We start from the raw sequence: 23,409 nt of genomic DNA on the forward strand, positions 1-23,409 counted from the left end.
AAAAAGCATCCAGTGAGCAGCAGTTCTGTGGATGAAGCTGCCTTGTTAATGAGAGAGGTCGAAGGGGGATGGCCAGACAGTTATTGGCTGACAGGAAGGTGGCAGTAAGTCAAATAACCACCTTTTATAATAGTGGTGTGCAGGAGAGAATCCCTGAATGCACAACACATTGAACCGTGATGTGGAAGTCCACAAACATACCCAGTGGCCACTGAGTGTGTAACTACCACATACACTATTTACTCTGAACTTCACATGAAGAAAGCATTAACAACATATTACAGTAAACTAATCTAAACACGATACAGTCCGCAGTTGCTGGAAATCCAGAGTATCACACACACACAAAATGCTGGAGGAACTCTGCAGATCAGGCAGCATCTATGGAAATGAATGAACAGCTGACGTTTTGGGCCAAGATCCTTCTTTAGGACTGGAAAGGAAGGGAACAGGGTGCCAGATTAAAAAGTTGGAAGGGGGAAGAGGAAAGAGAATATCTAGAAGGCGATAGGTGAAGCCAGGTGGGTGGGAACAATAAAGGACTGGAGAAGAAGGTATCTGACAGGAGAGGAGAGCGGATCATAGGAAAAAGGAAGAGAAGGGGATCTAGGGGGAGGTGACAAGCAGGTGAGAAGAGGCAAGAGGTCAGAGTGGGGAATAGAAGAAAAAGGGGAAGAGGAGGGAAATTAATTTACCGGAAGGAGAAACATATATTCATGCCATCAGGTTGGAGGCAACCCAGGTGAAATACAAGGTGTTGTTCCTCCACCCTGAGGCTGGTCTTAGGTTGGGACAAGAGGAGCCACGGATCAACATGTAGGAACTGGAATCGGAATTAAAATGTTTGGCTACTGGGATTTCCACTTTTGGCGGATGGAGAGGAGGTGCTCAACGAAGCAGTCCCCCAATTTGCGACGGGTCTCACCAATGTAGAGGAGGCTGCCTCATAAGCACACGACGCAATAGACAACACCAGCAGGCGAAGCATCGCCTCAGCTGGAAGGACTGTTTGGGGTCCTGAATGGAGGTGAGGGAGAAGGTGAATGGGCAGGCGTAGCACTTTGGCTGCTTTCAGGGATAAGTGCCGGGATGGAGATTAGTAGAGAGGGACAAGTGGACAAGGGAATCACACAGGGAACAATCCTTGTGAAAGTGGAAGGGGGGAGGTGAAGGTAAAGATATATTTGGTGGTATGTGTAGTGGTAGTCAATAGCGTTATTCCTATGACACTCCCACGTGTGGGGAGTTCACATACTGTACAAGCAGGGTTACCAATATAGTTCAGTTGCATGCTAGCTTCCTGGTGTGCTCTGCACTATCCCTCAATAACGAACACAACAGTATGATCCATTTGGAGATGGCAGAAGTTGCAAAAGGATGATACATTGGACATAGAGGCTCATAGGGTGGTAGGCAAGGACAAGGGGAACTCTATCCCTGTTAAGGTGGCGGAAAGATGGGGTGAGCATGAATGTTCAGGAAATGGAGGAGATGAGGGTGAGGACAGCATCAACGGTGGAGGAAGGGAAGTCCTGTTCTTTAAAGAAGGAGCACATCTCTGACGTTCTGGAAAGGAAAGCTGCATCCTGGAAGCAGGTGTAGCGGGGATGAAGGAACTGAGAAAAGGGAATAGCATTTTTACAGGAGACAGAGTGGGAGGATGTAGGTTTATAAAAGATGGTGGTCAACAGCTTGTCTCCTGAGATAGAAAAAGGGGAGGGGGTGTCAGAAATGGAAGAGCTGGGTAGCATTATCGGGGATGGCTTGACACATGGACTGTTCTACACAGCCAATGAAGAGGCAGGCGTAGCTGGGCCCATGCAGGTTTCCATGGCTACCCTGAGTCTGGAGAAAATGAGAGGAGCGAAAGGAAAACTTTGAGTGTAAGGATCGGTTCTGCCAGGTGGAGGGTGTGGAGGGGAAATGGATGTTTGTTTTACAGAGAATGAAGCTTTAAGGCCTTCTTAGTGGCAGATAGAACTGTGTAAGAAGGTAAAGATTGAATATGTAAGTACTACTATTATGTCAACTCAGGCCTAGGGGGCCGGCGTCAGGCAATATGTAAGTAAGCTAGCCAATAATGTTAAAAAGATACTAAAAGTTTCTTCAGATACATAAAGTGTAAAAGAGAGGCAAGACTGGATATCGGACCACTGCAAAACCACGCTGGATAGGTAGTAATGGGGGACAATGAAATGGCAGACAAACTGACTAAGTATTTTTCATCAGTCTTCACTGTGGAAAACACTTGCAGTATGGTGGAAGTTCCAGGTGTCAGGGGTCATGACGTGTGTGAAGTTGCCATTACTAGAGAGAAGGTTCTTGAGAAACTGAAAGGTCTGAAGGTGGCCTGGACCAGATAGTGTACGCCCCAGAGTTCTGAGTGAGGGGGCTGAAGAGATTGTGGAGGCATTAGTAATATATAGAACATAGAATAGTATAGCACAGAACAGGCCCTTCGGCCCACAATGTTGTGCCAACCCTCAAACCTGCCTCCCATATAAGCCCCCACCTTAGATTCCTCCATATACCTGTCTAGTAGTCTCTTAAACTTCACTAGTGTATCTGCCTCCAACACTGACTCAGGCAGTGCATTCCACGCACCAACCACTTTCTGAGTAAAAAAACCTTCCTCTAATATCTCCCTTGAACTTCCCACCCCTTACCTTAAAGGCATGTCCTCTTGTATTGAGCAGTGGTGCCCTGGGGAAGAGGCGCTGGCTATCCACTCTGTCTATTCCTCTTATTATCTTGTACACCTCTATCATGTCTCCTCTCATCCTCCTTCTCTCCAAAGAGTAAAGCCTTAGTTCCCTTAATCTCTGATCATAATGCATACTCTCTAAACCAGGCAGCATCCTGGTAAATCTCTTCTGTACCCTTTCCAATGCTTCCACATCCTTCCTATAGTAATGATCTTTCAAAAATCACTAGATTCTGGAATGGTTCTGGAAGACTGGAAAATTGCAAATGTTACTCCACTCTTCAAGGGGGGGGGGGGAAGAGAGGCAGAAGAAAGGAAACTATAAGTCTGATCTCATTCAACACACATCAAAGTTGCTGGTGAACGCAGCAGGCCAGGCAGCATCTTTAGGAAGAGGTACAGTCGACGTTTCCTGTTGTTTCAGTCTGACCTCAGTGGTTGGAAGATGTTGGAGTCGATGATTAAGGGTGAGGTCTCAGAGTACTTGGAGGCACATGAGAAAATATGCTGCAGTCAGCATGGTTTCCTCAAGGGAAAATCTTGTTTGACAAATTTGTTGGAATTCTTTGAAGGAATCACAAGCAAGATAGACAAAGAATTGTTTGATGATATGTACTTGGATTTTCAGCAGGCCTTTGACAAGATGCTGCACATGAGGCTGCCTAATCAGCTACGAGCACGTGGTATTAAAGGAAAGATACTAGCATGGATAAAGCAGTGGCTGATTGGCTGGAGGCAAAGAGTGGGAATAAAGGAAGCCTTTTCTGGTTGGCTGCCAGTGACTAGGGATGTTCAACAGGGGTCTGTGCTGGGACCAATTCCTTTTAAGTCATATGTCAATGATTTGGATGATGGAATTGATGGCTTTGTTGCAAATTATGCAGCCAATATTAATATAGGTGGAGGGGCAGGTAGTTTTGAGGAAGTACAGAGGCTACAGAAAGACTTAGACAGATTAGGAGAATGGGCAAAGAAACGTCAGAAGGAATGCAGTGTCGGGAAGTGTACGGTCATGCACTTTGGTAGAAGAAAGGAAAGGGTTGACTATTTTCAAAACGGAGAGAAAATACAAAAAAAAACTGAGATGCAAAGGAACTTGGGAGTCCTTGTCCAAGATTCCTAAAGGTTAATTTCCAGGTTGAGTCTGTGGTGAGCAAGGCAAATACAATGTTAGCATTCATTTCAAGAGGACTAGAATATAAAAACAAGGATGTAATGTTGAGACTTTATAAAGCACTGGTGAGGCCTCCCTTGGAGTATTGAGAGAAGTTTGGGCCCCTTATCTAAGTGTTATCTTAGGATGTGTTGTAACTGGACAGGGTTCAAAGAAGATCCATGAAAATGATTTCAGGATTGAATGGTTTGTCATATGAGGAACATTTGATGGCTCTGGGCCTGTATTCACTAGAATTCAGAAGAACAAGGGGTGCCCTCATTGAAACCTATCGAATGATGAGAGGCCTTGGTAGAGTGGATGTGGCAAGGAAGTTTCCTATGGTGGGAGAGTCTACGACCAGAGGACACAGCCTCAGAATAGAGGGGCATCTTTTAGAACAGAGATGAGGAGGAACTTCTTTAGCTGGAGAGTGGTGAGCTTGTGGAATTCTTTGCCACAGGCAGCTGTGGAGGCCAAGTCCTTATGTATATTTAAGGCAGAGGCTCCAGCCCAAAACATCGACTGTACTCTTTTCCATAGATGCTGCCTGGCCTGCTGAGTTCCTCCAGCATTTTGTGTGTGTTGCTTGGAGCTGCAGCATCTGCAAATTTTCTCCTGTGTGTTGGTAGGGGAAGGCAGGAGATTGGGGCTGAGAGGAAAATTTGATCAGCCATGATGAAATAGTGGAGCAGACTTGATGGGCAAAATGGTCTAATTATGCTCCAATATCTTATGGTCTTATGGTGTAGGAACTGGACTTCCATGGTGAAAGTGAGGTGGTCAGGGCCAGAGAATTGAAAGTTAGTGAAGAGATCGAGAGCTTGAGAAACATCACGTATGTTGGTGGAAAGGCACTGAACAAGGGGGATAGAATGGAATCGAGGTATGAGGACACAGCTTCAGAGGGACAAGAGCAGGCAGTTACAATACGCGTGCCCGGACAACCTGGTTTGTGGATCTTGGGTGGGAAGTAGAAGCAAGCAGTACGGGGTAAGGGAACTAAGACTATTCTAAACAAACTTTCCAAAACAGAAAATGATTTGGTGGAATAGTTACATGCAAGATTTGAATTCAGAAACAATAAGAGTTAACCAGGTCTTACGTGTTTCATAAAGCAGTTACCTCTGTATATTCCATTCCAACCTCCATCAATCTCTCCGTTCACTCCAACAGAGCCTCTGTTACCTCCATGATCCGAGGCAAAATAGATGAGAGTTTTATTTGCAAGGCCAAAATTGTTGATGGAATTTACAATCCGACCTGGAATCAACACGAAAATAAGATTAAGAGTGGAAGAGTTCTGTGGACGATTCTGCGGTTAGAAGTCGGATTGCCGCGCCATTGTGTCTCGGCTGCAAGCTGGGGACTGGGCACGTTGCTACGATTTTCACTCAGGGTCCTCCATGTGGTGGATCCAGGCTTGTGATGGAACTTTGCTTTTGTGAGCTTCACTGGTTTTCACAGGTTGGTGCTGGGAGCCCAGCTCAGAATCAGAACCAGAGTCTGTTTATTAACACTGACATATTGTGAAGTCTGTAGTTTTGCAGCAGCAGTGCAGTGAAATATGTAAAATATATTATAATTTATAATAAATACAGTACTGTATATGTACGTATACATATATTCCTATAAACAGTACCAGCTCCAACTGTGATTCCAAAGTTGAAATGAGGATAGGAGTACCCAACCCGACTTTTCCCATCATCCACGTGATTCCATTCATCCATACACTCCTGCAACTTTCGCCTGGCCCAACCACCACCACAACTCTAGACTTGTGACGTAAATGCACCTTGGTATTTGTTAATACATTTGTGGTAACATTACTTCATGTGTTGTGTGTGAGTTACATGTACTGCATTGTGCACCTTGGTCTGGAGAAACGTTGTTTTGTTTGATGATATGACGTGAACAAAAGCTTGGTTCATTATTTCCAAGGAAGTTCCTGGGGGAGGGGGTAACGCATGTTTCCAGGAATTTCGATGAGACTAAATTTAATTAAACAATATGTAACAAAGAGAATCCTAATTGAGAGGTTGCAGTCCTTGTTTGTGTATCTGAAGGGGCTGTTCCTCAAGTTCTGGTTGCAAATTAGCCCCACACTCTTGACATATGGTCAGCCAGCACTGAGAGGGGTGGATTGCTCGGGGGATCTACTGGTGGACTTGCTCCTGGGTCTGGCCAGGATGGTCACTCACGGGTCCAGGCAGCGGGAGTTGAGGGCTCTGCCCAAGCAGACTGCCTGCCCCTCTTCCGGAGTTATGTTTGTGCCCAAGTGTCCCTAGAGCGGGAGCATATGGTCACTATGGGTGAAGTGGGGGGTTTCTGAGAGCAGTATTCCCCTAAGGGAACTGAGTATTCTGTAGATAGTAGCAACTGGATTTTGATTTGAACACTCTTGCAATTCCCTGATGTGGGGATTTTGTGTGTTTTGTGAATGAATAAACTTTTGTAGCTCTGCAAAAAAAAATGAAACCCTAAATAAAGTAAAGGCATCCGTTAGTCTTGCGAGACCATGGATCTGCACCTGGAAAGTCTTCACTCTCCAGGGCACAGGCCTGGGCAAGATTGTATGGAAGACTGGCAGTCGCCCATGCTGCAAGTCTCCCCTCTCCACGACACCGATGTCGTCCAAGGGAAGGGCATTAGGACCCATACAGCTTGCCACCGGTGTCGTCACAGAGCAATGTGTGATTAAGTGCCTTGCTCAAGGACACAATGCGCTGCCTCAGCTGGGGCTCGAACTCACGACCTTCAGATCGCTAGTCGAACGCCTTAACCACTTGGCCACATGCCAACACGTGTCCTAAATAGTGATAAGAAAACATTGTTTAGAGAAAGTCTGAAGACCATGAAATTAAATGATAGTGTCTTCTATAATTCGCCATGGAGAGTCCCAAGTCCAGCTGTGAAAGAAGGAGGGTTGGGCATGGGGCTAGCAACCCCATCTGGTCAAAAAAAAAACAGTTCTACAGAAACACCAACAGAAGCTCCAAAGACCTCATCCCTGGGAGAGGAAGGATAGGGCTACACCTGGAAACAACATGAAAGACTGGCCCAGGATAGAGAACTCTGGCAAGCTACAGTCAACAGCTTATGCCCCAGTAGGGGTGATGGGCTTAAGTAAACGTCTTCTATAATCATTAGTATGAAGGTCCTGAGATGATCCAACCTGTGTGATTGGACCCTTACTTTATTGCCCATCCCAAATACATTTTTAGTTGCTGGGCAGTTTCAGTTGGCAACCACATTACCTGTGGAATCAAATATTGGCCAGATCGGAAGAGGACTAATGAATCAAATTGGTTTTACAACTACCTTTCAATTCTATGGTTACAGCTTTTTATTTTAGCTTTATTTGTTGACTTGAACTTAGTTCCCAGTTACTGTGATGGATGTGGTTTTAAGTCACCATATCAATAGTCAGAGCCTCTGTATTGGTACAGGAACCTGGTAACTCTGCTACTGAAATTCAGCAATTCAAATGTACAGGAGTGTATAAAGTTTCAATGTGTGGTGGACTCCGTCTGGTATATCACTAGAATATCCAAAACTGTCTTCCCCTCCCCTCACCATCAGAAGTATCTATGAGGTGCTGCCTCAAAAAAGGCAATGTGCATTATCAAAAGTCCCTGCCATCCAGGCCATGCTACCTTCTCGCAGTTATCATTGGGTAAGAGGTACAGAAACCTGAAGTCCCACACCAGCAAATACAGGAACAGCTACTTCCCTTCAAGTATTCGGTTCTGGAACCAACTGGCACAACCCTTATCAATACCTCAGTAAGACTATGACTACTAGGTATACAAAATTATGAGGGTCAATGCAAACAAGCTCTTTTCACTGAGGTTGGGTGAGACTACAACTAGAGGTCATGTGCAATGGGTGGAAGGCAAAATGTTTAAGGGGAACATGGGGGGAGCTTCTTCATTCAGAGGTTGGTGAGAGTGTGGAACAAGCTTCAACTGGAAGCGGTGGGTGCGGGTTCGATTTCAACAACTAACAGAAATTTGAATTAGTACATGGTGCAGATCAATGGGATTAGGCAGAATAATAGTTTGGCATGGACTAGATGGGCTGAAGGGCCTGTTTCTGTGCTGCATTGTTCTATGACTTGGATTACTAGCACTACAATGGACTTCTTTTTTGGTTGTAATTGTGTTCTTTCTTGTATGATTTTGTATCGATTATGATATCCTTGTGAGCATTGACTACAGCTCTGCCTTTAATACTGTCATTCCTAATAAACTGATTCCTAAGCTCTGGATCCTGGGCCTTAGCACTCAGATCTGCAGCTGGATCTTCAACTTCCTCACAGACAGGACCCAGGCTGTAAAAATAAGGGACAAGCTCTCCTCTACAATCACTCTGAGCACCGGTGCCCCACAAGGCTGTGTACTCAGCCCCCTGCTGTACTCACTGTACACCCATGATTGTGTAGCCAAGTTTCCATCAAACTCAATATATAAGTTTGCTGATGACACAACAATTGTAGGCCATATCTCGGGTAATGATGAGTTTGAGGATAGAGAGGAAATTAAGAACCTGATGGCATGGTGCGAAGACAATAACCTATCCCTCAACGTCAGCAAGACGAAGGAATTGGTTGTTGACTTCAGAAGGAGTAGTGGACCGCGCGACCCAATTTACATCGGTGGTGCGCAAGTGGAACAGGTCAAAAACTTAAAGTTCCATGGGGTCAATATCACAAATGTGATTGTACGTTCTAGTACTAATTGTTTGGCGACAATAAAGTATAAAGTACTTATGCATTGTGTCTCTGATGCTCTGCCTGTGATGCTGATGCAAGTAAGTTTTCCACTGTACTTGTGCATTCGACCATAAACTTGACTTCATTACCAGTTGTACCCTTCCATTATTCTTGGGAGAACTTACCCACATGCCAATCCATCTCCTCCACATTATCTCCGTAAGAACCGTGATTACTTTTCCCAATGAATGGCTCGGTGGTAAAGAAGGGAGAATGAACATGTAGTAGTGATAGGAAAAGTAGAAATGGTTTCTTCTGGTTTCTAAAATATGAAACATTGTGTTAGAACAGCTTGCGTCAGCCTAAATACAGAAGGAATTGTCGGACTAGCCTGTCATATAACGAGCTCACCCAAACAATCCGTTTCTGCCTCCTTCCTCAGATACACAACTACAGTACCTGTTTAGCTTGTTCACCAGAAATAACATTTATTTTCTCCCCCATTTCCTTGCAATTTTAAGATTTTCCCACCTACATCCATGGCACTTATGACAGCACACGCTCATACACACCTGGAGAAACTCAGCAGGCAGCATCTACAGAGGGAAATGAACATGTCTTTTGCTGAGGCTCTTCATCGGGACTGGAAAGGAAGGGGGCAGAAGCCAGAATAAGAGGGAGGGAGTGGAGGAGGAGAACAAGCTGGTAGGTGATTGTTGAGACCAGGTAAAGGAGAAGGTGTCTGGGTGGGGAGATGGGGTGGATAAAGTAAGAAGCTGGAGGTGATGAGTGGAGGAGGTAAAGGGCTTGAAGAAGAAGGGGAGGAGACTGGACCTAGGAATAAAGGGAATGAGGTGGGAACCAGAGGCTGGTGATGGTCAGGCCAAGAGGAGAAGAGGTGAGAGGGGAACCAGAATGGGAAGGGAAAAAAGACAGAAAGAGGGAAGAGGTAGAAATTACCAGAGGTTAGAGAAATTGATGCTCATACTATCAAGTTGGAGGCTACCCAGACTGAATACAAGGTGCTGCTCCTCCTATCTGAGGGTGGACTCATGGTGGCAGAAGAGGAATGAGAAGTCAAATTGAAGTGGGTGTCACATGAAAATCCTGCCTTTTGCGACAGACAGGGCGAAGGTGCTCAACGAAGCGGTCCCTCAATCTGCACCAATGTCGAGGAGGCTGCACCAGGAGTACCAGATACATTAGAAGAGCCCAATGTAACCTCACGTAGAAGAGGTCTTTGGGGCCCTGAGTGGTGGAGAGGGAGGAAGTGTGGCGGCAGGTGTGACACTTGCTCCACTTGCAGTACTAATTGCCACAAGGAAGATCAGTGGGGAGAGGTGACTGGAGGGAAAATGTGCTTAGTGGTAGGATCTAGGGTTTCCAATTTCCTGAGCATAATTATTTCCTTTCCATTATTCATTTATTGCAAACCCATCCTCACTCAGATGGACTTGGCACCCTAACTATATATACTATACATGCCTAAGACTTCTGCACGGCACTGTATTTGTCAACGTGTAGTGAAGAGCAAGTTTGTAAGAAAAAAATTAAAAAGTTTGTAAAAGTATCCTGTGGTTAACTGAGTTACCATCACTCGAACCAGTCTGGCCATTCTCTTCTGACCTCTCTCATTAAACAAGGCATTTTCACCCACAGAACTGCTGCTCACTGGATGATTTTGTGTTTTTCACACCACTTTCTCTAACTCTAGAGACTGCTGTGCATGAAAATCCCAGGAGACCAGCAGTTTCTGAGATACTCAAACCACCCCATCTGGCATCAACATTCATTTCATGGTCAAAGTCACTTAGATCACATTTCTTCCCCACTCTAACGTTTGGTCTGAACAACAACTGAGCCTGTTGACCATGTCTGCATACTTTTATGCATTGAGTTGCTGCCACATGATTGGCTGATGAGATATGTGCATTAACGAGCAGGTGTACAGGTGTAGCTAATACAATGCCAACAGAGTATAGATCCGTTATAGATATGGGCAGAGAAGTGGCTGATAGAATTTAATCCAACAAGTGTGAGGTGTTGCACTTTGAGAGGTCAAATGAAAGACGAAAATATATATTTACAGACACACATATATATACACACTCTCTCTCTCTCTGGCTATCCATCCCATAGGATGATGATGGTTCCTTTCAGTTCCTCAGAAAGGAACAATGTATGCGTGAATGGATTTTAGGTGAGTATGGGGTTGCACAGGTCCAGACCCACCCTCTCCACATCCCCTTCCGGATCCAGCGGCATGGTGGGGTCTAAGACAGCTGGGGGAAGTTTTGTTGCCGTGAGTGGCCAGACCAAGCTTCGATGCAAGGGATGTCCCTTTCGCGCTCCACGGCACGTGTTTGCTAGATGGCCATTGACCCTATGAGAGGGTTCATCCGCAGGTCTTGTTTTTCGTCCTGCAGGGTGTCTAGCCACCCTCTTCACCAGGCAAGCCTGGTGGGGGAGCTGGTTTAGTCACCAACCACCCGACCATGCGACAGGTAGTACTGGGTTACATGGTACCAGTAGCACTCAGACGAGTGACCTGACAATATAATGTGTATACAGTGGCATGCAAAAGTTTGGGCACCCCTAGTCAAAATTTCTGTAACTGCGAATAGACAAGTAAAAGATAACCTGATTTCCAAAAGGCATAAAGTTAAAGATGACATATTTCTTTAATATTTTAAGAAAACTTTTATTTCCATCTTTTACAGTTTCAAAATAACAAAAAAGGAAAAGGGCCTGAAGCAAAAGTTTGGGCACCCTGCATGGCAGTACTTAGTAACACCCCCTTTGGCAAGTATCACAGCTTGTAAATGCTTTTTGTAGCCAGCTAAGAGTCTTTCAATTCTTGTTATCCCAATGTGTTACTTCTCTTGACACAGAAAAGGCTTTTGATAGAGTTGAATGGATATATCTGTTTAATGTATTAGAAAAATTTGGCTTTGGTAATAATTTTAATAAGTGGATTCAAATGATCCATAAGAATCCTATTGCTGCTGTTATTACTAATAATTTTAGGTCCCCTTTTTTTCCACTTTCATGAGGTACTAGACAGAGATGTCCATTAAGTCCTTTATTATTTAATCTTGTACTGGAGCCTTTGGCTATAATACTCCGTGAAGCTAAAAACATTCATGGTATCTCTATAAATGGGACCATACATAAGATTTCTCTTTACGCAGATGACCTTTTGGTTTATATTTCAAACCCTGAAGAATCTATTCCTAATCTTTTGGAAATATTAAATGATTTTGGAAAATTTTCAGGATATAAACTTAACTTAAATAAAAGTGAATTGTTCCCATTAAATGCTCCTGTTTTTATATATAACGATATTCCATTTAGAATTGTGAATTCTTTTAAATATTTAGGTATTATCACTACTAAAAAATATAAAGATCTTTATAAAGCTAATGTAGTTCCTTTAATGGACTCTATGAAACAATTATTTTCTAGATGGAACCCACTTACACTTTCTTTAATAGGTTGTATTCATGCCATGAAAATGATGATTTTACCAAGATTTTTATATATCTTTCAGAATATACCCATCTTCTTAACTAAAATTTGTTTGATCAAATTGATTCTATTATTTCGTCCTTTATTTGGATAATAAAAAAAACAAGAATTAATAACTATCATTTACAAAAATCTAAAAAAAGATGGTGGACTTGCACTACCTAATTTAAGATTGTATTATTGGGCTGCTAATATTCGACAATTATCTTTTTGGCTATATTGGCTCAACAAGAGCCAAAAACCAGCTTGGATTTTCACCCATTCTTCCTTGCAAAAGGCTTCTAATTCTGTGAGATTCCTGGGCTGTCTTGCATGCACTGCTCTTTTGAGGTCTATCCACAGATTCTCGATGATGTTGAGGTCAGGGAACTGTGAGGGCCATGGCAAAACCTTCAGCTTGCTCTTCTTGAGGTAGTCCATTGTGGATTTTGAGGTGTGTTTAGGTTCATTATCCTGTTGGAGAAGCCATCCTCTTTTCGTCTTCAGCTTTTTTTTAAACAGACGGTGTGATGTTTGCTTCCAGAATTTGCTGGTATTTAATTGAATTCATTCTTCCCTCTACCAGTAAATGTTCCCCGTGCCACTGGCTGCAACACAAGCTCAAAGCATGATCGATCCACCCCCGTGCTTAACAGTTGGAGAGGGGTTCTTTTCATGAAATTCTGCAACCTTTTCTCTCCAACATACCTTTGCTCACTGCAGCCAAAAAGTTCTATTTTAACTTCATCAGTCCACAGGACTTGTTTCCAAAATGCATCAGGCTTGTTTAGATGTTCCTTGTGTTGCAGCCAGTGGCACGGGGAACATTTACTGGTAGAGGGAAGAATGAGTTCAATTAAATACCAGCAAATTCTGGAAGCAAACATCACACCATCTGTAAAAAAGCTGAGGATGGCTTCCACAACAGGATAATGATCCTAAACACACGTCAAAATCCACAATGGACTACCTCAAGAGGCGCAAGCTGAAGGCTTTGTCATGGCCCTCACTGTCCCCTGACCTAAACATCGAGAATCTGTGGATAGACCTCAAAAGAGCAGTGCATGCAAGACGGCCCAAGAATCTCACAGAACTAGAAGCCTTTTGCAAGGAAGAATGGGCGAAAATCCCCCAAACAAGAATTGAAAGACTCTTAGCTGGCTACAAAAAGCGTTTACAAGCTGTGATACTTGCCAAAGGGGGTGTTACTAAGTACTGCCATACGGGGTGCCCAAACCTTTGCTTCAGGCCCTTTTCCTTGTTTTTAAACTGTAAAAGATGGAAATAAAAAAGTAATCTTGCTTAAAATATTAAAGAAATGTGTCATCTTTAACTTTATGCCCTTTGGAAATCAGCTCAACTTTTACTTGCTTAGCTATTCACAGTAACAGAAATTTTGACCGGGGTGCCCAAACTTTTGCATGCCACTGTATATACACACACAGTAGCTAGGGTGCCTAAGACTTGCAGGGTATTGTATTTGTCAGTGTGGAACTGAGAATGAGTTTGTAAATCTGGCGAGATCAAAGGATGTTGGGAATAGCAAAAGTGGAGCGCTGTGGGATGGTTGTGGGAACCTAATAGTGACCTAAGTTTAGTCATTGTCATAGTCATACTTTATTGATCCCGGGGGAAATTGGTTCTCGTTACAGTTGCACCATAAATAATTAAATAGTAATAAACCATAAATAGTTAAATAGTAATATGTAAATTATGCCAGGAAGTAAGTCCAGGACCAGCCTATTGGCTCAAGGTGTCTGACCCTCCAAGGGAGGAGTTGTAAAGTTTGATGGCCACAGGCAGGAATGACTTCCTATTACACTCTGTGCTGTATCTCGGTGGAATGAGTCTCTGGCTGAATGTACTCCTGTGCCCACCCAGTACATTATGTAGTGGATGGGAGACATTATCCAAGATGGCATGCAACTTGGACAGTATCCTCTTATCATCACTCATGTGTCAGGAGTAGTGCAGTGTAACACATAAAATTACCAAAGTACTGTACAGGCATTACATATTACATTCCAAACAATAATAATAAATATACAGCACTGTGTAAAAGTCTTGGACATATATATGCCTTTTGCACAGTACTGAAGTTCTTTATGTATTGCATTGTACTACTGTGACAAAAAAATAACAAATTTCATGACATATGTGAGTGATGATAAACCTGATTCAGACATGGGTCTGTATTGTGGACTGAGAATGGGAAGGGGGCAGGGAGAGGGGAATCATGACTGAGAATGGGGGAAGGGAAAGAGGAGGGAGCAGGAAGCACCAGAGAGACATTCTGCAATGATCAATAATTTAATTGTTTGGAATTAAATGACCTTCTTTGGTGTCACAGGGCTGGGTGTGTCTGCACCCACACCACCCCCACCCCAGGCATTCCTCTGCCACCAGTTCCAGACCCCATCACAGGGCATTCTGCTCTCCCCATTCCACAAATCCTTTGTTCCTGCCAGATATACAGTACTGTGCAAAAGTATTAGACACCCTAGCTATAATAAATATAATATATGTGAGTAACGATAAACGTGATTCTGATATGGGTCTCTATTGTGGACTGAGAGTGGGAAGGGGAATCATGTTTGGGAAAAGGGGAAGGGAGAGCGGAGAGAGTGGGGAAGCACCAGAGAGACATTCTGTAAGTATTTATAAAATAGTTATGCTAAAATAAATGATGCAAAAACAGAAATAAATTTTTTAAAAAGTAGAGAGGTAGTGTTCATGGGTTCAATGTCCATTTAGAAATCATATGGCGGAAAGGAAGAAGCCGATCCTGAATCTGAGTGTGTGCCTTCAGCCATCTGTACCTCCTCCCTGATGGTAACAATGAGAAGAGGGCATGTCCTGGGTGGTGGGGGTCCTTAATCATGAACGCTGCCTTCCCAAGGCTTCGTTCCTTGAAGACATCTTAGATACTACGGAGGTTAGTACTCGTGATGGAGCTGACTAATTTTACATCTCAGTGGTTGGGATGATGTTAGAGTGGTGCCAATCAAATTCAGTGGTTAGGAAGATGTTAGAGTCAATTGTTAAGGACGAGGTGATGGAGTCCTTGGTGACACAGGTCAAGATAGGACAAAGTCAGCATGGTTTCCTTCAGGGAAAATCTTGCCTGACAAACCTGTTGAAATTCTTTGAGGAGAGTACAAGTAGGACGGATAAAGGGAATGCAGTAGATGTTGTATATTTGGACTTTCAGAAGGCCTTTGACAAGGTGCCACACGAGGCTGCTTACCAAGTTAAGAGCCCGTGCTATTACAGGAAAGTTACTAAGATGGTTAGAGCATTGGCTGATTGGAAGAAGGCAGCAACTGCAAATAAAAGGATCCCTGTCTGGTTGGCTGCCAGTGACTAGTGGTGTTCCGCAGGGGTCGGTGTTGGGACCACTACTTTTTATATTGTATATAAAAGATTTAGATGATGAAATGGATGGCTTTGTTGCCAGGTTTGCAGATGGTACAAAGATTGGTGGATTGGCAGATAGTGTTGAGGAAACAGGGAGGATGCGGGAGGACTTAGACAGGTCAGGAGAATGGACAAGAAAGTGGCAAATGAAATACAGTGTTGGAAAATGCATGGCCATGCACTTTCGTAGTAGAAATAAATGTGCGGACTATTTTCTAAATAGGGAGAAAATCCAAAAATCTGGGTCTTAGTGCAAAACACCCTGAAGATTAACTTGCAGGTTGAGATGGTGGTGAGGAAGGCAAATGCAATGTTAGCACTCATTTCAAGGGATCTAGAATACAAGAGCAAGGATGGGATGCTGAGGCTTTATAAAGCATTGGTGAGGCCTCAGCTTGAGTATAGTGAACAGTTTTGGGCTCCTCATCTTAGAAAAGATGTGCTGGCACTGGAGAGGGTCCAGAGGAGGTTCACAAGGATGATTCCAGGAATGAAAGGGTTATCATATGAGGAATGTTTGATGGCTCTGGGTCTGTACTCGCTGGAGTTCAGAAGGATGGGCGGGGGGGAATCTCAATGAAACCTTTTGAATATTGAAAGGCCTAGACAGAGTAGGTGTGGAAAGGATGTTTCCCATGGTGGGAGAGTCTAGGACAAGAGGGCATAGCCTCAGGATACAGGGGCGTCTATTCAAAACTGAGATACAGAGAAATTTTGCTAGCTAGAGGGTGGTGAATTTGTGGAATGTGTTGCCACATGCAGCTGTGGAGTCCAGGTCATTGGGTGTATTTAAGGCAGATATCGATAGGATCTTGATTGGACATGGCATCAAAGGTTCCAAGGAGACCTGGAAATGGGGAGAAATGAGGAGGAGAAAAAAAAAGTCCACCATGATTGAATGGTGGAGCAGACTCGATGGGCTAAATAGCCTAATTCTGCTCCTGTCTCTTATGGTCTTATGGATAAATCAGCATATAGGAAGGAGACTGAAAATCTGGCTGAGTGATGCATCAACAACCTCTTACTCAATGAACAAGACCAAGAAGCTGATTGTTGACTTAACAAGGATGAAATCAGATGTTGATGAGCTAGGCCTCAGAGGTGATCAGGGTCAACAGCTTTAAATTCCCCAATGGAATCATTTCAGAGGACGCGTCCTGGGCCCAGCACGCAAGTGCAATTACAAAGAAGGCACGGCAAAGCCTCTACTTCCTTAGGAGTTTGTAATGATTCACCATTACATTTAAAACTTTGACAAACTTCTGTAGATGTGTAGCAGAGAATATATTGACTGGCTGCATCACAGCCTGGAATGAAAACAGCAATGCTCTTGAATGGAAAATCCTACAAAAAGTAATGGATATGGCTCAGTCCACCACTGGTAAAACTCTTTCCAACGAGTATTTTCATAGGAAAGCCGCATCTATTATCAGGGATCCCCACCACCCACGCCATGGTCTCTTCTCACTGCTATCATCAGGAAGGGGGTACAGGAGCCTCAGGACTCACACTACCAGGTTAAGAAATAATTATTACCCCTCAACCATTAGGCTTTGAACTAAAGGGATAACTTCACCCAACTTCACTTGCCCCATCACAGAAATTTTCCTACAACCTTTGGACTCACTTTTAAGGACTCTTCATCTTATGTTCGAGGTATTTATCTATTATTAGTATTTCTTTCTTTTTGTATTTGCACAGTTTATTGTCTTTTGCACACTGGGTGAACAAAAGACAAATGGTCTTTCAGTGATTCCATTATGGTTTTTGTTCTATGATGGATTTGTTGAGAATGCTCGCAAGAAAATGAATCTCAGGGTTGTATCTCAGGCCATTCGGCCCATCGAGTCTGCTCCGCCATTCAATCATGGGCTGATCCAATTCTTCCAGTCATCCCCACTTCCCTGTCTTCTCCCCGTACCCTTTGATGCCCTGGCTAATCAAGAACCTATCTATCTCTGCCTTAAATACACCCAATGACTTGGCCTCCACAGCTGCTCGTGGCAACAAATTCCACAGATTTACCACCCTCTGACTGAAGTAATTTCTCCACATCTCTGTTATAAATGGACGTCCTTCAAGCCTGAAGTCGTGTCCTCTTGTCCTAGAATCCCCTACCATGGGAAATAACTTTGCCATATCTAATCTGTTCAGGCCTTTTAACATTTGGAATATTTCTAAGAGATTCCCTCTCATTCTCCTGAACTCCAGGAAATACAGCCCAAGAGCTGCCAGACGTTCCTCATACACTAACACTTTCATTCCTGGAATCATCCTCGTGAATCTTGTCTGAACCCTCTCCAATGTCAGTATATCCTTTCTAAAATAAAATAAAGGAACTGCACACAATACTCAAGCGTGGTCTCACGAGTGCCTTGTGGAGCCTCAACATCACATCCCTGCCCTTATATTCTATACCTCCAGAAATTAATGCCAACATTGCATTTGCCTTCTTCACCATCAACTCCACCTGGAGGTTAACCTTTAGGGTATCCTGCACAAGGACTCCCAAGTCCCTTTGCATCTCTGCATTTTAAATTCTCTCCCCATCTAAATAGTAGTCTGCCCGTTTACTTCTTTCACCAAAGTGCATGAACATACAATTTCCAACATTGTATTTCATTTGCCATCTTGCCCATTCCCCTAAACTATCTAAGTCTCTCTGCAGGCTCTCTGTTTCCTCAACACTGCCCGCTCCTCCACTTATCTTTGTATCATCAGCAAATTTAGCCACAAATCCATTAATCCCATAGTCCAAATCATTGCAAAAAACAGCGGTCCCAACATGGAACCCTGTGGAACACCACTGGTAACTGGCAGCCAGCCAGAAGAGGATCTCTTTATTCCCATTCTCTGTTTCCTGCCAATCCGCCAATGCTCCACCAATGCTAGTAACTCCCCTGTGATTCCATGGGTTCTTACCTTGATAAGCAGCCTCATGTACAGCACCTTCTCAAAGGCCTTCTGAAAATCCAAATTCACCACATCTACTGCATCTTCTTTGCCTACCCTGCTTGTAATTTCCTCAAAAAGTTGAAGTAGGTTAGTCAGGCAGGATTTTTCTTTCAAGAAAGCACGCTGGCTTTGGCCTATCTTATCATGTGCCTCCAGGTACTCTGTAATCTCATCCCTAGCAATCGATTCCAACAACTTTCCAACCACTGATGTCAGGCTAACAGGTCTGTAGTTTCCTTTCTGCTGCCTCCCACCATTCTTAAATAGCAGAGTAACATTTGCAATTTTCCAGTCATCCAGTACAATGCTAGTACAATGCCAGAATCTATCGTTTCTTGAAAGATCATTGTTAATGCCTCTGCAATCTTTTCCAGTTTTTAAGATAGTTCTACCTTTCAATGAATGTCAGAGCTTCCTCGATCATTCTTGTTGGGAGGGTTTCTGAATCTGATGGCTGTTGGATGACTTGGTGGTTCCTCATGACCAGACAGTTCCAGAGTCTCAGGAATCCAAACATGCTGTACCAAGATCCAAAGAGCAGGGAATAAAACACCGCAGGCCATACGATCCACTTCCAACCAACGCATACATAGCCGGTCCATCTTAAAGCCAGCAGGGTCAAAAATCCAGCAAAGACCACTTCGGTGATCAGATAGACAATGGTTTGTACATCTGCTAAAATGATGCTTTGAGCTCCCGGCTTGCAATCATACAAATTGGTGAATGGCATGCCATAGAAGTAATCAAAGCCATGACTGAGTGGGTGATGACAGTTATCAATCCTGGTTTCACAGTTTACACCCAGGTGCCATTTGCCTGTTGGAAAAGAAAAGTTTCTGAATTAATCTTTCAAGGTAAACTTTTCTAATGTAATCCTACCCACCTTGGAAGTCCGAGGCAAGTGGGTTTTTCTTGGCATAGAGTGGTGGGTGTGTGGAATGCCCTGCCAGGGTAGCAGTGGGGGCAGACACATTAAGGATATTTATGAAACTCTTAGGCACATGGATGACAGAAAAATAGAGGGCCATGTAGGGTTAGATTGATCTTAGAGTAGATTAAAAAGTCAGCACAACATTGTGGGCTGAAGCATCTGTACTGTTCTGTGGTATTCTATGTTCTATGATCTTCACCTCAAATTCCCTTCCCTGGGGAGAGGGATATAAAGGGCACAATAAGTTTATAGTATCAATCAAAAAGCATTGCATTGGGAAAAATATGACTTTGACCCACTATATAGAACCATAACCAACAGGTCATATTGGCTGGCTGATAGCTGGTTCTTCTGTGATTCAGAAGGCCCCAGAAACCCATACTCCTGAGGCGCAAAGCAGAATACAATGTACCTACGTCTGACCAGCCATCCTGTGTCTAGACACTGAGCCCAGTGGTGGCTCAGTGGCTGACTGAGGAGAGGGGCTGTTGCTGCACTTAATACCTGGCTATCAGCTTTACATCAGGGAGCTCAATTATGTCATTTAAAATTGAAGTCAACCCTGATGATATTTCCCTGAACCAATGTAATCTGTCCCAAAACAGTTTCTCTGCTTTTATTCCCTCCCTCTCCTACCCGCCCCCCCCCGAGATGAAAATTTTACCTTTCATTCAGCTGTACTTTTATAAAGTTTGCAGTATGGACATTATAGTAATAGCCAAGAAGAGCTTCCTTTTTTTTTCCAAAGGTTTCATTATTTATTCCTTTAATTGGCCAGCTTCGAATGTCTTAACAGCATTCAGAAGCCTGGGCCCTGGACTCAAATACCACTGCTTCAGATAGGGGAGTTTAAATTCCAGTAGAGTCACAGAGCACTACAGCACAGAAGTAGGACCTTTGGCCCATCTATTCCATGATGAACTGTTCTTCTGCCGACTTCCATCAACCCACACACACACCATACCCCTCCCACCCATGTACATCTCTTAATTGTTGAAATCAAACCCACATCCACCACCTCCACTGGCAGCTCGCTCTACACTCGCAGAGTGAAAAGGTTTCCCTCATTTCCCCTTAAACATGTCACCTTTCACTCTTAACCTATGACCTTCTAGTCACAACAAACCTAAGTGGGGATAAAAGCCTGCTCGCATTTACCCTGTGAACATCCATCATCACTAAATTAATTCTGGAATTTTAAAGCTTGTACCTATAACAGACTGTGATACGCTAACATCCTTCTAGGGGAGGGTACCTGCCGATCAACCTAGTCCAGGCTACACAGATCCTCATATTGAAACTGATCTTGCTCAACACCACATCCCACTTCCTCCTGGTGACCTTACACCCTTGGAAACCCAAACTCACTCACTCATTCTTAACAACCCCTGAACAAGAATCAGATTCATTATAACCAACATATGAGATGAAATGTGTCAACTTATGACAAGAATGCAAAGATATAAGAAACTTATAAGTTAGGAAAATAAATATATACTCAGAGTCCACTTTATTAGATACTTCCTGTACCTAATAAGGAGACCAATGAGTTCATGTTCATGGTCTTCTGCTGCTGTAGCCCATCCACTTCAAGGTTTGAAGTCTTGTGCATTCAGAGACGCTCTTCCGCACACCACTGTTGTAATGGTTACTTCAGCAAATATCACCTTCCTGTCAGCTTGGACTGATCTGGCTATTCTCCTCCGACCTCATTTTATCCCCCCACAGCACTGCTACTCACCGGATGCTTCTTGTTTCTCGCACCATTCCCTGTAAACTCTGGAAACTGTTGTGAGTGAAAATCCCAAGAGATCAGCAGTTTCTCTGATACACAAATCACCCCATCTGGCACCAACAATCATTCCATGGTCAAAGTCACTTAGATCACACTTCTTCCCCGCCCCCTGCCATTCTGATGTTTGGTCAGAGAAACAATTGAACCTCTTGAGCAAGTCCTCATGATTTTATGGATTGATTTGCTGTCACATGATTGGCTGAATAGATATTTGCATTAACAGCAGGTGTACAGATTACCCTAATAAAGTAGCCACTGAGTGTAGAGTGCAAAACAAGGAATAACAAGGTATTAATATACTGGGATTGACTGCAGCAGCTGCATCCCGTGAATAAGTAAATGAAAACCAATGTTGATATTTTGTTGGGGCGTACCTATAATGCCTGTAGCATATCCTTGTTTCTGTAATATTGCTGCAAACGTTGTCTCATTTCTCGGAAGTCCACCAGAGCTGCCAGTGAAAATAAGGACGCGGACTCTGTAACCATTGTCCATACCTTGAATCAAAGTGCAAACAATTAGCTGATTTATTGGAAAGGCAACAAAATCCAGAGATGCTGGAAATCCAGAGCAACACACACAAAATGCAGGAGGTACTCAGCATATCAGGCAGCACCTATGGAAAAGAGTAAACAGTCGATGTTTCGGGCAGTGACTGAGGAGGAAGGAGGAAGATGCCAGAATAAAAAGATGGGGGGGAAGGGGAAGGAGGCTAGCTAGAAGGTTATAGGTGAAACTGGGTGGGTGAGAAAGGTCAAGGGCTGGAGAAGAAAGAAACTAATAGGAGAGAAAAGAGGACAACAGGAGAAAGGGAAGCAGAAGAGGACCCAGGGGTAAGTAATAGGCGGGAGGAGAAGATGGCGATGCGACGCAGCGCGCACAGCTCTCCGGTGAAATGATATCATATTTGAAAGTAGGATGCCGTGCACAATTCTGATTTGTGACAGACGTGAGAAGCAGAGGAACATCTGGAGAAAATTCTGAAATGCCCGGTTTGCTGCCACTGCTACTGCGCGATCGAGAATCGCCGGAGGGAAAGCACCAAAATCCCCGGCTTTGCCTGCTGCTGGCGACCGAGGCTGAGGTCGAAACGTTCGGCAGAGATGGTGCTCGATGCTCAGTGTCGGAGGGCTGATCGGAGCTCGGAGTTTTCGGACGACTCAGAGTCAGACTGTGGTCGGGCATGGCAGGGAGAGTTTTCTTCCTTCTCCCGTCTGCGTGAGATGCGGGACTTTCGAGAGACTTTGAACTTTTTTACTGTCCCATGGCCTTTTCTTCATCAAGTTATGGTATTGTTGCACTGTTGTAACTATGTTATAATTATGTGGTTTTTGTTCGTTTTTCAGTCTTGGTCTGTCCTGTGTTTCTGCGATATCACACCGGAAGAATATTGTATCATTTCATAATGCATGCATTACTAAATGACAATAAAAGAGGACTGTGTGTCCTCATAATCTAATCTAATCTAATCTAATAGGCAGGTGAGATATAAAAAAAGTTAGAGTGGGGAATAGAGGAGGGGTGGAATTTTGTTCTTCGAAAGGAGTAATCAATATTCATACCATCAGGTTGGAGGGTACTCAGACGGAATATAAGGGGGTTGTCCCTTCACCCTGAAGGTGACCTCATCTTAGTACAAGAGAAGGCCATGGATCAACATGTCAGAATAGGAATGGGAATCAGAATTAAAACTTTTGGCCACCAGGAAGTACCACATGTGGCGGATAGTGTGGAGGTGCTCGATGAAGCAGTTCTTCAATTTACAACAGATCTCACCAATGTAGAGTTGTTTTATAGTTTGAGATTAAAAGCCAGCAATGGTTTTGGTCCCTTGTCATTCTCTCTTCCTGAGCTCTAGGTCCCTTGACTTCAATGGAACAGAATATGAAGAAGGCAGGACTTTTCACTGACAGCCAAAGTTATATTGCTTGCTTTGCTTTGAGGATCAACAATATACAATTCATGTTCAAGTTTATTGTCATCTGACTGAACATACATACAAACCAAATGAAACAACATTCCTCCAGACCACGGTGTACCTACAATACATATATCACACAGAGCAGAAAAAACAAAATATTAGCACAAATAAGTTAATAAAATATAATGTAAAATGCATGTGTAAACAGTAAACAGCTCAGTGTCCTGGTGATGAGACCTCGGTGGTGGCAAAGTATTCATTTGTCTCACAGCCTGAGCGAAGAAGCTGTCACCCAGTCTGTCAGTCTTACTC

General features: G+C 43.6%; 1 protein-coding gene across 2 annotated transcripts in view; it reads right to left on the minus strand.

The window, feature by feature from the left end:
- Positions 1 to 23,409, minus strand: part of LOC140200017 (arylsulfatase D-like) — a 77,958-nt gene that overhangs the window by 12,325 nt on the left and 42,224 nt on the right. For both annotated transcript variants that reach the window (XM_072262641.1, XM_072262642.1), the window contains exons 5-8: positions 21,551 to 21,673; positions 18,843 to 19,266; positions 8,757 to 8,893; positions 4,983 to 5,120 (exon numbers count right to left, since the gene is read on the minus strand). In XM_072262641.1, the coding sequence (XP_072118742.1) occupies positions 4,983 to 5,120; positions 8,757 to 8,893; positions 18,843 to 19,266; positions 21,551 to 21,673 (822 nt within the window). The remainder of the gene's footprint in view (positions 1 to 4,982; positions 5,121 to 8,756; positions 8,894 to 18,842; positions 19,267 to 21,550; positions 21,674 to 23,409) is intronic.

Source organism: Mobula birostris, chromosome 7 (genome assembly GCF_030028105.1).
Source record: "Mobula birostris isolate sMobBir1 chromosome 7, sMobBir1.hap1, whole genome shotgun sequence".
Lineage (NCBI taxonomy): Eukaryota > Metazoa > Chordata > Chondrichthyes > Myliobatiformes > Myliobatidae > Mobula > Mobula birostris.